Source organism: Schistocerca gregaria, chromosome 4 (assembly GCF_023897955.1).
Source record: "Schistocerca gregaria isolate iqSchGreg1 chromosome 4, iqSchGreg1.2, whole genome shotgun sequence".
In the NCBI taxonomy this organism is placed as follows: domain Eukaryota; kingdom Metazoa; phylum Arthropoda; class Insecta; order Orthoptera; family Acrididae; genus Schistocerca; species Schistocerca gregaria.
In genome coordinates this window covers 612,098,229-612,114,691 of record NC_064923.1, presented here as the reverse complement: position 1 = coordinate 612,114,691, position 16,463 = coordinate 612,098,229, and the positions used below count along the sequence as shown (strand labels likewise).

Sequence of the window (16,463 nt, the reverse complement as noted above, 5' to 3'; positions counted from 1 at the left end):
TGCGCCCCGTCGTTGACGTGATCGAGCGAGCGGTTGCCACGTGCAACTTCGGAGATCTGTGACCTGTTAGAGCAGTGCACGTCTCTTGCCACAAATGACAGCGCGGCCGAGATGATAAGACTCCTTAACGAAATTTATATCTGGAAATGAATCTGGAGACTAATCAGTGAAAAACTACATACCTAACGGGCAGTTTTCGCTCAAATGGGACAGTGGACCGGCCGTGAGGCGAGACGAGATAGTCCACGGAGTTGTTATAACAGCTTGCCCGGATGGCACAGCGGTTAACGCACCTGCCTAATAAGCAGGAGATCCCGGGTTCGAATCTCGGTCCAGTACACATTTTCACTCGCGGCCGCCGATTCCGCGTAATGTCCCAATGCCACTGGTAGCAATGACCCCTTTCCTTTCCTTTCTTCCCCTCTCCACATTCAATACAAAAACAGGATAGTTAAAGAAATTATAGTCTTCCGAATTATCATATTATGGGCTATGATAGCCTATGTAATACCCTAGTGTTTACTGTACGATCTGTAGTTCTTGTATGTAGTATGATGTCTTATAAAATATAGGTACCACTTCTGAATTACCTAACTCTGAAACATGGGCGTGAGGAACTAAATTACGTAATGATGCACTTGCGGTGAAAACACTGCCTTGTCATTTGGCATCATTAATTTCAGTACTAACCTAAAACTCTGGAGATATTCATTGTTTAGATTAAAATGTTCACCTCCGCTTCAAGTCTCCACTTTGTGCAAGGTACGCGATTCGATTTAAAATTGTTGTTACGTTTCTACTCCTTATCAATTCTTCGAATTGTAATAAAATGAGAGCTCATTAAATATCAATGGGACAGAAAGATCACATCTTTCTCAAGAGATCGCTACCTGTTACCAGTATATCTCCGCTTTCATTATGTATTGCCGTTGATGCAGCGTTGAAGCTTCTAATGATGAAACAACAAAAGACGAACTACGAAAGAAGAAGAAAGGAACGAGTGCTTCGTTTGGTGCAAAATCGACGTCTATCTTATAACGGAATCGTTGATCCCACGTTTCCTGTCTCAAAATCTGCATTACAACAATTCCACCATCTATTTTGGTCACTTTCACAGATTCACCTGGGCTAACGTTTTCAAGTGAATTATCCTGAGATCCCCGAAATGTTTCATCACCAAAAACGTTAGTACTCACACTGAATTTTATATTTGCGTAACTGTGCAATGATTCGAGAGAGTCTGCAATTAAGGATGCATGGCATAATATGCCCCGACGTGATATCGGGAAACATGTAAAGCCGAAGTCAGCGTTCTTTGACTGAGACTTGAAATTGGTTTCTCCTATATATTCGAAATATAAGAGTTGGCATTAGACTCCAAGAATAATGCATCGTAAAGAGAATAGTACAGTTAGCGTATTGAACGGAACTGCTCGCATCGTGGTGCAAATCATTTCAATAACTTACGTGTGAATGTCATTGCTTCATTCTTTCCAGTATCTTAATTGCACTTACCAGACTCAATCGATCTGTTAGCAGACTTCTTTGCACAGGAAATAAAATCAGAATTAGGGAGAGGATTGCAGATCTTACTCGTAGCCCCTGACTTATTTTAATTATTAGAATAGGAAGAGGAGGAGATTAGTGTTTAACATCCCGTGGACAACGAGGTCATTCGTGACAGAGCAGAAGCTCGGATTTGGGAAGGATGGACAAGGAAAGCGGCCTTTGCTTAAGCGATGCAGGAAAATCACACAAAACCTAAATCAGAATGGCCGGACTCGTGTTTGAAATGTCTTCCTCCAGAATGCGAGTACAGTGTGCTAACCACTGCGCTATCCCACTCTGTACTATTTAGCAGAATATGAAGGCGGTATTTATCACCTGTAAAGAGTTGAAACAAAGGGATTCAAAGTTTACATCATAACGGAATGGCGGCAAGCATATTTACAGGAAAACAACACGGCTGCAGAACTTAGCAGAACTTAGCAGAGCTGGTGACAAGATGCAGCGGATAAACACTTGACTGCAGATTAAAACTGTGTGCCGGTCCGAGACTCGAACTCGGGACCTTTGCCTTTCGCGGGCAAGTGCTCTACCCGCGAAAGGCAAAGAACCCGTGTTCGAGTCTCGGTCCGACACACAGTTTTAATCTGCCAGGAAGTTTCATATCAGCGCATACTCCGCTGCAGAGTGAAAATCTCATTCTGGAACATCCCCCAGGCTGAGGCTACGCCGTGTCTCCGCAATACCCTTTCTTCCAGGAGTGCTAGTTCTGCAAGGTTCGCAAGAGAGCTTCTGTGAAGTTGGGAAAGTAGGAGACGAGGTTTTGGAGGAAGTAAAGCTGTGAAGACGGAGGGTGAGTTGTGCTTGAGTAGCTCAGATGGTAGAGCACTTTCCAGCGAAAGGCAGACGTTCCGAGTTCGACTCTCGGTTCGGGACACAGTTTTAATCTGCCAGGAAGTTTCATATCAGCACACACACTGCTGCAGAGTGAAAATCTCATTCTGGACTTGACTACAAACATAAGTAATATTTGGGACTACGACGTTTCATGTCCCGTCTGATCACACAGACTGAGATTTTCCATGATTCTGCGAAATCGCATAGGGCAGATATGGAGATGACTCCTCTAAAAAGGAAATAGTTTATTTTCTTGCCCATCTGTCCTTAATACGAGCCAGTACTCCATTTGTAATTAACACATCCCGACAGGACGTTAAACCCTGATCTTCCAAGTATCATGTGCAAGATAAAACTGCGTAACATACTAGGATTCGAACCTGGATCGCTAACTTCGGAAATCCGTTGTGGGATCAGAACACACTTCACAGATTGACACACGGCTCCTAACTTACCAGCAGTTCCTCTCCGTGTCTTACAAGCTGGCCTTCAACCTAAAGACAAACCGACACCTTCCACTTACCTCATAGCCAACGCTAGGTCCGCTCGTACAGGGCACGTTGTGCCAGATTTATTGGCTGCACGAGCGGGAAGACGTGCGATATTGATTTCCACTTGGGGGCCCGCAGGGGGCACGGCCGCAGCGGCAGATGACCGGACTGTACCGACGAGGCGGCACATGGCGTCAGCCAAGTTGGGCGCCGGGGCCTAACTGTGATGTAATGACCAGCTTTACTGTAATGAAGTACACCGCAAACTGCCGCCTGAATAACTAGCCATTCGCCAAGTTTGCCTGCTCATTACCCGGGCCGCGGTAATGGCCGTGCCACCCCCCCCCCCCCCTTACAGCTCCCAAGATGTCGCACAGTCACGTGACCGAGGCGGGGCTTCGATCTACCATCGGAGGCCGGCGCCTCGTCTGCAAGACGTCAGCGCGGATGCCAGGTCCCTTCACATTTGTAGCTCTCCCCGTATGCCGACGTTTTTTTAGGTCGACTTCTAGTTACTAGGAATGATCGACAAAAGAGGTTGAAATGGTTCAAATGGCCCTGCGCACTATGGGACTTAACATCAGAGGTCATCAGTCCCCTAGAACTTAGAACTAATTGAACCTAACTAACCTAAGGACATCACACATATCCATGACCGAAGCAGGTTTCGAACCTGCGACCGTAGCGGTTGCGCGGTTCCAGACTGTAAGCGCCTAGAACCGCTCGGCCACGACAAAAGAGGCTTTTGCCACTGATTCACTTTTGAAACGAATCATAGGAGTAGTACTTACGGCCATAGGAAATCCGTGACAGTTAAAGTGACTTTTTCTTGGCTGCTCGTCCGTCTAAATTGAAGGCCACAAGAGAATACAAATATCGACGCACTATAATGATTGTTACTCGACAAAGCCAGTCGTGCACACCGTCGGTAACTAAGTTGTTCACGTGACTAGGTGTAGTTATGTGCTACATTTACATTAAGTCTACATGCCGGCAGAGGTGGCCGATCGGTTCTAGGCGCTTCAGTCTGGAACCGCGCGACCGCTACGCTCACAGGTTCGAATCCTGCCCCGGGCATGGATGTGTGTGATGTCCTTAGGTTAGTTAGGTTTAAGTAGTTCTAACTTCTACGGGACTGATGACCTTAAAAGTTAAGTCCCATAGTGCTCAGAGCCTTTTTTTTTTAGTCTACGTACAATATCTGATGAAAAGCGATGGAGCGATGAGCACTCATATGGGGGGGGGGGGGGGTGTCCAAACTTCACCTAATTACGGCTTGGATTCTGCTAGAGATACTTAGAATGAGGTGTCTGGATGTCTGTGGGGGAATGATAGATCATTCTTCTTCAAGAACCGAATCCAGAGTATGTAGTGATGTTGGACGTCGGGTCTGGAGCGAGGTTCACATTGTAAGCCATCCCAGAGATGTTCCATTCGCTTCAGGTCGGGACTCAGGGCAGGCGGCGCCATTCCAGAAATGTTGTTGTCCACCAGCCACGGCCTCGTAAATGTTGCTTTATCACAGGGTACGAACTCGCAATGTCGTAAAATGTGTTCATATCCTTCAACATTTAGCGTTTTCTTGAGCGCAATAAGGGAATCACAGTCTAAGTAATACATGTGGTGCCAGGCAATGTTCTATAGGCAACAGCCAAACTCAAACCTTCCCGTCGGATTGCCTTTGGGTAAAGCGCGATTCTTCACTCCAAATCATTCGTTTCCAATTATCCAATGCCCTGTGGCCTTGCTCTGCACACCGACTCAAGCGTCGCTTGATACTCATAACATAAAATGTATGCCACACAGTTGGAAAATCTTTTTAACTTTCTACGCAAAGTCATTGTGCTAGCTGGACTGCTGGTAGCACTTTGGTACTCTGTAGCGATTCCTTCCATTGATTTCATACGATTTTGTACAACCTGCTCCCCAATAGTCGATGTTCCCTCTCTGTTCAGTACATGATGTGTGCCTGGTCATAGTTTAGCTTTCGTTGTGCCTTCGTGTAGCAGGAAAGACGCAATATTCATCCTCATGTTCACAAAACCAGTTCTGGTCGATGCAGGCTTCGTGAGCAGCGGTCATATCGCATTGTAACACTACGTAACAATTGGATAACATAAGTGGTATCATGGGATGGACCTGATCAGCCAAAATGATCACATAATCCTGAGAAGTAATGCAAATTTGCAGAGCCACCTTGGAGCCCGTGGAGCACATTTGGAGCTGTCCAAATCATCACCAAACTTCAGTTTCGGATGTAAACTCGACCAGAAGTTGAAAATGGTGTGAAACAAGACTCACTTTCTTCCTTTTCTGCATGGTTCAGGTTTCGTGGCTTCGGCACCATGTATTCCTATTACAGAGATTTGCATCACTGGTGAATGGCCTTGGAATTCCAGTTCGCCCTGCAATTCCCTAATTCTGGAGCTCATTTCATGTTATTTGGTGCTGACAGAGTTCACGAGTGCGGCTTCCAGCCTTGCAGAGATTTTGCAGCTGTCGTGCTCTTATTTTTCATTACAATGGTCCTCAGTGACCATCCGCCACGATCCATCAACACACACTTCCATTTGCGTTGTAACTCAGCATAACATGCCCGCCCCGTTGGCCGTGTGGTCTAACGCACGGCTTTCCGGACTGGGAAGGAGCGCCTCGTCCCCGGCACGAATCTGTCCGGCTTACTTGTGTCGTGGTCCTGTAAGCCGGCCTGTCTGTAGATGGTTTTTAGGCGGTTTTCCATCTGCCTCGGCGAATGCTGGCTGCTTCCCCTTATTCCGCCTCGGCTTCACTACGTCGGCGGTTGCTGCGCAAACAAGTTCTACACGTAGGCGTACACCACCATTACTCTACCACGCAAACATAGGGGTTACACTCGTCTGGTGTGAGACGTCCACCTGGGGCCGAACCGCACAATAACCCTGAAAGAGTGGTTCGGTGTGGGGCGGCGGAGGGGTGAAGTGGACTGCGGTAGTAGTCGTGGGGTTGTGGACCAGTGCGGCTGCGGCGGGGACGGAGCCTTTCCGTCGTTTGTAGGCCCCCGGTTGACATACAATACAATACAGCATAACATGTATTCCCGCTTTCCCGGTAGGCGGCATAAATACTCGATGTGGTGCATCTTGAAACACCAAACACTTCATCGCACTTGGTTATGGAAGCTCTCACCACACGAGCACTAAAAATATACCCACATTCGAGTTCACTTAGCTCCGACAAAATGCACTCACAGGTACACAAATGGTTCAAATGGCTCTGAGCACTATGGGACTTAACTTCTGAGGTCATCAGTCCCCAGAACTTAGAATTACTTAAAGCTAATTAACCTAAGGACATCACACACATCCATGCCCGAGGCAGGATTCGAACCTGCGACCGTAGTGGTCGCGCGGTTCCAGACTGTAGCGCCTAGAACCGCTCGCCCACCCCGGCCGGCTCACAGGTACACAGATCACTGATTTGACCACGACTGATAATCCAGCGCATCGAGAACATTGCACAGATCCTGTTAGTCATCAAATACAACAGCGCAACCTGCAGGCTTGGCCAGCCTCTGTATGTTCAAGCGTGTTTTTCTTGCGGTATTTCCATATTTTTGTCTAACTCTTGTATCTGGGGATCGATGAAATATTCTTTCATTCCATATAAATTTCCGGGCCTCATAATGCTGGAGACGAAAATGTGTGCCACATAAAAGTGCACTGCGAAGACAAAACAACAGCCCGATCCGGCCCGGGATCTCGGCGCAGACCGACGCCGTACTTCAGCTTGCGGGAACGGCGATATGCTGCCGACGCTCGTGAACCGGACTGTACGCCGTCCGCGAGATTTCATCTTGTCTTCCCGGGAACATCAGAAAAATAGAGTCCACTTTTCTTTCGGCCTTTTTACAAGCTTTATAGCAGCAATAATGACGGTATTAGCAACGGCGGCCAAGGATTGGTCGGCGCCAGAGGGCTGGCGCATGCGCACTCCGCGAAGTGGAGCAGGGAGCGGGGTGGCGCCCTATATAGGCGCCGCCAACATGGCGCCCGCGCGCACACGGCCGCAGGCGGGCCGAGACGCAGAAAGGGCTGCGCGCCACTCGTGCAGAACCCAGCTGCAGGCCGGCGTAGGCGAGGGACACACACAGTGATTGGCCGTAACTCGCCAAATACTGCATCAGAACTTTGTTTACTTGTGCATATTACATGGATGCTTCTAATAAGTACTGACATTTTTATATTTACGTCTAGCAACCTTACGGTGGGAGGTGGAAAGTACTTTGAATATAACTAGCACTTCCCGCTTCCCAGTACCAATCGCGAATTGTGCCTGGGAAGAACGATTGTCGGCAAGGGCGTCTGAAACTAAAATTGCCGTTATTTTTGTATAACTGAGCTGGTCAGTCTCGAGACATGTCATACCATAAGAACTAAATTTTATGATGATTTTCAACTGTGAAGTAACACAGCCAACTAGTTGCAAATGAGTGTTTAATACACTGACTTAGGTTTAGACAGCTCTAATGGTGTCTTCATCCGAATGAAAATTTAAAAGTCGTAAAGTTACATTGTGAGATGGCAATAGTCAAAGTTTAGAGCAGACATAATCAAGTCAAAATACTCCTTGCAAGGTGAACGTTTCAAAGGCTGGAACGTTTGTAATTTTTGACAGGAGCGTGTCTGCTCTAAACTTTGACTATAGCCTTTTCGCAATGTAACTTTACAGCTTTTAAATTTTCAATCTGATGAAGACATGCTTAGAGGTGCCGAAACCTTGGCCAATGTGTGAAACAATTATTAGCTACCGGTTGGCTGTGTTATTTCTTCGCTGAAACTTACATACAGTTGCTGAAAGACAGCCACGTTCAAAACTAATTTACAGATGACATTAAAAACTTACTATATCCCACTTACTGGTGGTTATTCTCTCAATATATGAATACAACTGTCTACTCCACAAGGACATAGGGGGGAAAAGGGGGGGGGGGGAGAATGGGGACGCCCATGATTGTCGATAAGCTTTAATGTGAGCTCGAATTTCTCTGATTTTCTGGTCATTAAGCGAGATGTTACTGGAACAATGTAATATGTTACTTGAGTCTTCTATGGACGGACAAGGGCTACTGGAGTGTAATCAGTATCTCCGAAATACTTTTGCCGTTATTAAACGATGGCGTTGTTCTTTGGATCTTGTCAAACAACTCTATTAATCCTTCCCGGTAAGGCTCCAAAACTGAAGAGCGCTGCTCAAGATTCTGTCAAGCGAGTGTATTGTAAGCCATTTCTTCCGTGGATGAGTTTCGTCTCAATCTGGCATGTGCTGCTCCTCTTACTGGCATCACGTGGTCATAAACGTTAGGTCGCCCCTGACGGGTGCTTCTAAGTATTTTCCGGTTGTTGCTGTTTCAACCTTGTTTATGCTTCCTTTATGGACTCACAGTTTAATTAGCACCTAAAGAGGTGTCGTATCTTAAAACCGGGTGTCGTATCTTAAAACCGGGTCGTGCTTTCCTCTTTTAGAAATAAATAATTTTTATAACTGTAGAGGATTTTACCATTGCTGTAGTTGCTATTGGTTGTGTTCATCGGCGCTAATGTAATGGAACGATAATGTGTCTTTGCGGCTATTTATGCGCGATATGTTGCCTTTATTTATTTTTAGGATCAAGTGACAATCTCCGCACGAAGCGTCGATCCATTGCAGATCTTCTTGCATTTTGCTGCAGTTTCCTGATGTTGTAACCATCTCCTTTACAACATTTACATTCAAGAATAGCTTCACGATGCATACGACGGCATGCGGCACGTCGTTTGTGTATTTATCGTGAAGTCTCCCCTGGGCTACTACAGTAGTTACTTTTTCACAAGAAAAATTTTTACCCTTAAGAACCCTGCTAAGACACTCTGAAGCAAGTGTCAAAGCCGGTGCCATATTCTGTAAGCTTGCACTGTATGTCTTCCTAAAGTTACGAACTTGAGTGCGTTAACTTGGATGCAGTCACGTACCACCCTTTGGATCTCATGGAAGAACAGAGGGAGATTTGAATGAATCTCCTATGCTGCAGCGCAATGTGCGCTGCTTTAAACTCACCGACAGATTGAAAATGCGTGCCGGAACGGGACTCAAACCTGGATCGGTTCCTCTCACGTGTAACTCACTGCCGACTGCTCAGTCCGAGCTCAACGCGGATCGAATAAGTTTCTCAACTTGGCACTAACTCCCCGCTAAGTGGGGGCACTTAGGGATACAACAGCCCACTTCCCGATAGCCAGGTTTCCGAGTTTGAGTCCGTAGACTGCACAGTGCTTCAGGTGCTATAAATGTTCAGTTCGTGTAAAACATGTTTCTCTCGTGTACTGTTTAACTGCGTTAAATAATGTTTCCAAATATTTTACTGTATTACAGTTTTTTTATCTCGTTAATATTAAGTAAGAATCAGTTTTTTCGAGCGCATGTTTCGTAAAGTTGAAATTATTGTTTGGCTCTTGTTACGATTTTTGTAATATATTAGTCCACGCGTCATCGTGGACTTATACTCAATTGAGCTGTGTACACGACCATGGTCCGCAGCTCGTGGTCGTGCGGTAGCGCTCCCGCTTCCCGCGCCCGGGTTCCCGCGTTCGCTTCCCGGCGGGGTCAGGGAATTTCTCTGCCTCGTGATGAATGAGTGTTGTGTGATGTCCTTACGTTAGTTAGGTTTAAGTAGTTCTAAGTTCTAGGGGACTGATGACCATAGATGCAAAGTCCCATAGTGCTCAGAGCCATTTGAACGATTTTTACACCAGGATGTCGATTTTCCGCGTTTTCGAGCATATGTCAGTCTCACTGTGCGTTGATTGTGTTTGGTGTATATGGTGTTGCCAATTGTCGCTGGGTAGTTTTCGATTATTTTTCGTTTGTGTTATGGTGTCTGTGTGCAGTCTGATATTCCTTTGTTGTTATGTGGGTACGCGTGTCACTGCGTGTGGTGGGTCTGCTCTGGTGTACGTGGGTCAACTAAGTTCAACGGTAGGACAACACATACAAATTAATAAGATCACTTTATCGTAAGTAGGACGATGTAGTAATTTAAACTTACGAAACATCTGCTGCAAAAAGTTGTTTCATACCTAACGATAAGAAAATAACAAAAATTGTAATTAGTAAAGTATATGTTAACATTACACAACGCAATTATAACATATGTAAAACAAATATGTATTCGTAATAAAAAGGAGCGCTGGAACCAAACAACACTTAGTTGCATATACGGAGCACATTTCCAAGAATGTAGGAGCTGCTGAGGAACGACAGAAAACACATTACTTCAATCCACTTTGGCTTGACGCAACAGGAGAGCTAGAATATTCCAAAAGTAGATACAGTTTCTGTTGCAAGTGTTTTATTAGTAATGATGTGTTTCGTGCTTTGGCGTATCTTCAGATTATCTACAATTAGTAATAACAATATTGTTACACAAAACTTTATACACGAACCTATCACCGATCAATGGTATAGCTAAGCTAAAGATGAGAAGTAAAGTGATTCACTTGCCTTGAATAATGGAGACCGCCTTACGCGTGGTTAAACTCGACACTTTCACTAACTTACATTCTCACGTCATTCTACCGTGTGGCCCTACTCGCCTCAACATACACGTTGTCTAGAGCAATATTTGTTTACCACTATGATTCATGGGTGTGATCGCTAACCTATCTTTGAACCGCACATTCCAACGATTTGGAGAGTACCTTTTGGTTCCTGATCCTGAGCTCACACCGATTTCATTGCTTATTGACGTTTCCGTTTTACACATCTAACTTAGATGTTATTACTTGCCGTTTCAGGCTTTCCTTTGTCCATCTACATCTACATCTACATTCATACTCCGCAAGCCACCCAGCGGTGTGTGGCGGAGGGCACTTTACGTGCCACTGTCATTACCTCCCTTTTCTGTTCCAGTCGCGTATGGTTCGCGGGAAGAACGACTGTCTGAAAGCCTCCGTGCGCGCTCTAATCTCTCTAATTTTACATTCGTGATCTCCACGGGAGGTATAAGTAGGGGGAAGCAGTATATTCGATACCTCATCCAGAAACGCACCCTCTCGAAACCTGGTGAGCAAGCTACACCGCGATGCAGAGCGCCTCTCATGCAGAGTCTGCCACTTGAGTTGGCGACTGCGGTCTTCGCTTTTACTTCTTCATATCAATGGCTTTTGAAAATGACTAATGCGGTTCCGCTGTTCAAGGCAAGTGAATCACTTCGCTTCTCACCTTTAGCTTATCTATCTCATTAATTCCTATTAGATAGTTTCGCGAATAAACTGTTATGGGGCCATGTTGTTGTCACTAATTACAGAAAATCTTAAATGCGCCAACCGCGCGAAATCATTATTAGTAAAACACTTCCAACAGTGACTGTTTTCTATTTCTGGAGCGACAGAAAACATAAATAATGATGATTTAATTTCACTTCCATGAAATGGATGAAATTGATGAAAATGAATTGAGTAAAATGCAGTGACATGAATAGATAAGGGTGAAGTACGAACAACAAATGCTTATCTCTTATCTAATGAACATGTCGTGGTTGACTGCTAGATGCGGACTCCGGCCCGGATTTACTTCTCGGACCCTTTTCAACACTGGGTAATCCGAGCATCAAAAAAATGGTTCAAATGGCTCTGAGCACTATGGGACTTAACATCTGAGGTCATCACTCCCCTAGACTTAGAACTATTTAAACCTAACTAACCTAAGGACAACACACACATCCATGTCCGAGACAGGATTCGAACTTGCGAACGTAGCAGCTGCGCGGTTCCGGACTTCAACACCTAGAACCGATCGGCCAAATCCGAGCATCGCTCCGGGCCTCAAATTTTCATTGACGCTGTTGTCTTCCTCTGTTACAAACGTATGTGCTTCTCTGTTTCGGTATAGGATCACCAAAGGACGGATATGATGGAGGGATGTGACCCAGGCTGCCACATAGGATAATTTTATTTATTTGTTTGTTTATTTGAATGTAAATTGATACAGCAATCATGAGGCTAATACAGGTTGTATATGGCGCTTACAAATGTAAGATATCATTTTTTTCTTTATTACAAAATGCGCAAGTGCTGAAGAATGAGGAAATGTAACTACAAGTAAAATTAAATATACTCCACTATCAATTTAACCAATCCTGGCCATGTGAGATATACAAGTTGTATCAGAGTTCAAAGTGAAAACTGACATTGGTGAAAGAATACAGCAATAGAAGCAAAAGCGTTCCAGCAAACATGGTCCGCAAAAGAGCCGCCTGCACTGCGAATTTGTGGTTACTGCCCGTCACTGATTTCCGTATGAAAAATTGTCCTAGTTAGTACAAATGCGTATGAAATATAAAAGTTTCGTTTAAGTCCTCATCTAATTGCGCTCAAATTTCGCAGCGGGGAATGCGGAACAAGCATGATGGGGCATCGGCCCACTTGATGCTGTTGTAACGCGAAACCTAAGGTATCAATATCACTCAAGACGAACGTCATGATTCTGTTCCTTACAGAAAAACTATTCGAATTTGCGTAACAGAATTAAGACCATCAGATCCTCCATTGAAAAGATAATCTGCAGGTCGGCTTCAGTCGGCGTCCGTCCTGCAATCTCCAAAGCTTTCAGCACTTAAAAAAGCAGCTGCCCTGGGATTTTCTGATAGGAGTGTAAGAGGAATACTGCACAGAGATCTTCACTAAATGCTGTTATCCAAGAATTAACACTCGCAATGTGTGAGGAAATTCTTCAGAACACTCTCACTGGCGCTGTTTTGATTTCTTCTGATGCTGATCACCTCCACTTGTCAGGTACTGTAAATAAACAAAATTTCCGCCACTGGGCAGCAAAAAAAAAAAAACTCAATAACTTTACCAGCGACCACATCTCAGACATCATGCGGCATACATTTGTCAGATATTGAAAATAAAGAAAATTTACGTTACTGGACAGCAGAAAAATCTCCGGAACTTCACCAGCGACCACATCTCGGCCACCGTGCAACTGTTTAGTGCGCCGTTGCTGAATTTAGTGTAGGGATCCGTATTGTTTGAAGCAAATGGAGTGCCTATAACAGTTAATTAAAATCACTACTGTCACATGACGGAGACCTTCCTCCGACCTACGTTAAACCAGTCCGTTGGGAACCATAAAGAGGCAGAAGTCTGGTTCCCACGGGACTAAGCCACAGCTCACACTTTTCAGCGTTCTCTAGAAATTTTTAGAGAGCCGTTTCCTCAACGTCTTCTCTCTTCGCAAAGAGATATCAATTGGCCCCTAAAGTTACCCGATTTATGACCTCGTAGTTTTTTTTCTTTGGGGTGATTTAAAGGCTCAAGTGTGCAGCGGTCACCCCACAACCCCGAAATCACTTAAGGAGGTAATCACCAAGGAAATGGCTGACATTCCATCGGGAATGGCATACAGAACTATGGACAGCTTCCGGGTAAGGCTTCGCCAATGTGTCAACAGTGGAGGAAGGCATTTACCAGACATAACGTTATAAACCAGCTAATGTAAAATGGCATAGTATCTGTTGTTCAGAAATAGAAGTATTTTCTCCGTATCTTTGTTTCCTTTTGATTACTTTCTGAAACGAGGTGAGTCTTTTTGCCGGCCCCTTTATTTAGTATAGTCATTTTGACGTCAATGGCAGTTCGTGACCACACATTCGTGACTATCTCGCCAACAGCTGGATTGCCGACCCGTCTTTACTGGAACTCTTTTGCTGCACATTTTCACCCGTATCAGTTTCCGCTATTGATTACGGTAAGCCATGTATAGATTCTGAATTAAATTCACTGGCATTTGAGTGGGGTCTGCAATCCTTGTTGTGACGACTGCTCGCCGAGAGCAGAGAATTCTGATTCGAATCCTGGCCTGTCACAATATTTCACGAAGCGCTCGCTACGTTAGGAGATAGCTCCCCTAATACTGGAAGCCGCCGGCAGCGCTCACGGCTGACGGTAGTGTACTGCGGTGTTGCAGTGGGCCCGGCGAGCATGTCGCTGGTGGACAAGGACGGCAAGAAGAAGCACACGAGGCCCACCTTCAGCGGGCAGCAGATCTTCGCGCTGGAGAAGACCTTCGAGCAGACCAAGTACCTGGCGGGGCCTGAGCGCGCCAAGCTCGCCTACGCCCTCGGCATGACCGAGTCTCAGGTTAAGGTGAGTCACGACTCCAGCTATATCTCTCTCACTCTCAACTTCCTGAGACTTATACCTCTCCTTAGAGAAATCTCTTTAATTCCATCACAATGGAGATTAACACTGTATGGCCCACAATTGCGGTGTTCCCACTGGTTCTTACCAAAGACAAATCATCAAACAGCACTATGTTTTCAGAAGTAGTTATTTTATTTTCACGACCAATTTCCGCGTCTCACTAGTGCCTTCTTCAGGCCTTTATGCACTCCGTGTATAGAGGATCAGCTACATCGAAGCATGCATAACTCGAGACATCAGTACAGGCACTCCGTGAATTTCTTTTGTGGAGTGTGTACCTCGAAGGCTTGACAACAACTGAAAGTAGTTGTCAAATTTTCTAAGTACACACTCCACAAAAGAAATTCACAGAATCCAGGATTTGATGACTCCGATTACTCATGTATCGTTGTATCTGATTGTCTACACATGGGGTGCATAAGGTCCAGAAGACGGCACATAGGAAATGCCAAAACTGGTAGTATGAATAAAATAACAACTTCTGAAATAATGGGGCTGTTTGGTCAATTGTTTTTAGGTAAATATCTGACCGGCAGCTGTCCTTTATCCCCAATGTATCAGCAGAGATTTCCAATGTTTGGCAAGCTCGTAAATTTGTCTTTCCGCTATTGGGTAGTGAACTGTGGTCACATCCATGGTATGTGTAACTTCAGCATGTGTTCACAGGAGTTGACATGAAACAGCTACCGTCTAACATAAGTTTCAACGCAGTGACTGGCGTTACAGAATAGTTCTTGACTAAAATGTGGCATTTAAGATAATGTGAACACTACTTACAGATTAGTCTATGAATCCAGGATTTTTAGAAGAGCATTCATTACTACCACAACCTCTGCGATTAAAGGAAGGAAAAATACGAATCTGTCCTCACTTCAAATAAACCTACTACTATACAACAAATATTAAGATCTAGCATAAAAGTTGTGACATTATCCACAGTACAGTCTTAGCTGCTGTACCACGCGCCCTAAACACAAGTGGTCTCCATGTAACTCTGCTTGGACTGCTTCACAGGTAGGTAATTCATTTGCCTTCTACGAGGTGGATACGTAAATAGAAACCGCGTAGTTCACATTTTCGTCCGGCAATGTCGGTGAAGCTTCCACAATTTCCGTAAATAAACTGCGCAACCAAATTGAAGGATCATCTTTTCGAAACCATGTAATTGTCTCCCATTGCGAAGCGCAAGTGTGGCTCAAAGGTGCCTACAACATTCCTCTGTAATGGTCCAAAAGCGTATCGCCATGCGACGCCACCCTCGGGTTGGCTAACAGTCGACACATGCGAAAAAATGGCCTAAGCTCAGAAGTTCATCTGTGCTGTAAGACAGGTTAATAATGCCACATCGACCCCAAATTTCACCACAATTCTGACCAACACCATCGTGGACGGTAAAACAAGGAGTAGGCAACAAGGTGTTGTGTGTCCGCGCCTCATCACACAACATGGAGGTGTCCTCTTTTGGAGTACTGCTCTGCGGTGTGAGATCCTTACCAGATAGGATTAACGCAGTACATCGAGAAAGTTCAAAGAAGGGCAGCACGTTTTCTATTATCGAAAAACAGGAGAGAGACTGTCGCGGACATGATACAGGATTTGGGGTGGAATCATTAAAACAAAGGCATTTCTCATTGCTGGGGGATCTTCTCACGAAATTTCAGTAACCAACTCTCACTTCCGAATGCGAAAATATTTTGTTGACGCCCACTACGGATCATGAGGTTTCAGTTGCTGCACCGTATGGACCTTGTACGGGTTCAAATGGTTCAAATGGCTCTGAGCACTATGGGACTTAACATCTATGGTCATCAGTCCCCTAGAACTTGGAACTACTTAAATCTAACTAACCTAAGGACAGCACACAACACCCAGCCATCACTAGGCAGAGAAAATCCCTGACCCCGCCGGGAATCGAACCCGGGAACCCGGGCGTGGGCAGCGAGAACGCTACCGCACGACCACGAGATGCGGGCCCTTGTACGGGTACCAGTGTATTATACAGCACAAAAGTTTCCGCGCTATTGTTCATGGGATGGACAATTCCTGTGTCACTGCACGAGCTCTAGCACTACCCGGGACACGCTCTGCTTGGTCAGTTACAGCAACAGCAATCTCGCCAACAACTTCCACCGAGACACGACGGCTTCCACTTCCAAGTGCTACTTCAAGCTCACCCGTGTTTCCGAATTTCATTATCATCTTCTGTAAACTATTTAATGATATCGAGCCGCTCTCAGACTTTTCAGCTGGGGATACTCTCTCGGTGCAGCAATCTCATTGCTGGCGATTACACATAGCAGCTTCACTAACAGCGCAAGGTCTTCTTGACAGCCATATTACTGACTCACTT

General features: G+C 45.3%; 1 protein-coding gene and 1 non-coding gene across 3 annotated transcripts in view; both read left to right on the top strand.

Annotated features, from left to right (window-relative positions):
* LOC126266829 (homeobox protein Nkx-6.2-like) overlaps positions 1-16,463 on the top strand; it is a 206,842-nt gene that overhangs the window by 101,990 nt on the left and 88,389 nt on the right. Inside the window, exon 2 of one of the 2 annotated variants that reach the window (XM_049971384.1) lies at positions 13,878-14,056. In XM_049971384.1, coding sequence (XP_049827341.1) covers positions 13,878-14,056 — 179 coding nt within the window. Of the gene's footprint in view, positions 1-13,859; positions 14,057-16,463 lie in introns of both variants that reach the window. The other variant, XM_049971383.1, reaches the window with a different exon arrangement.
* On the top strand, positions 267-340 carry Trnai-aau (transfer RNA isoleucine (anticodon AAU)). The gene has a single exon. It is a non-coding gene; the product is annotated as a tRNA-Ile (tRNA).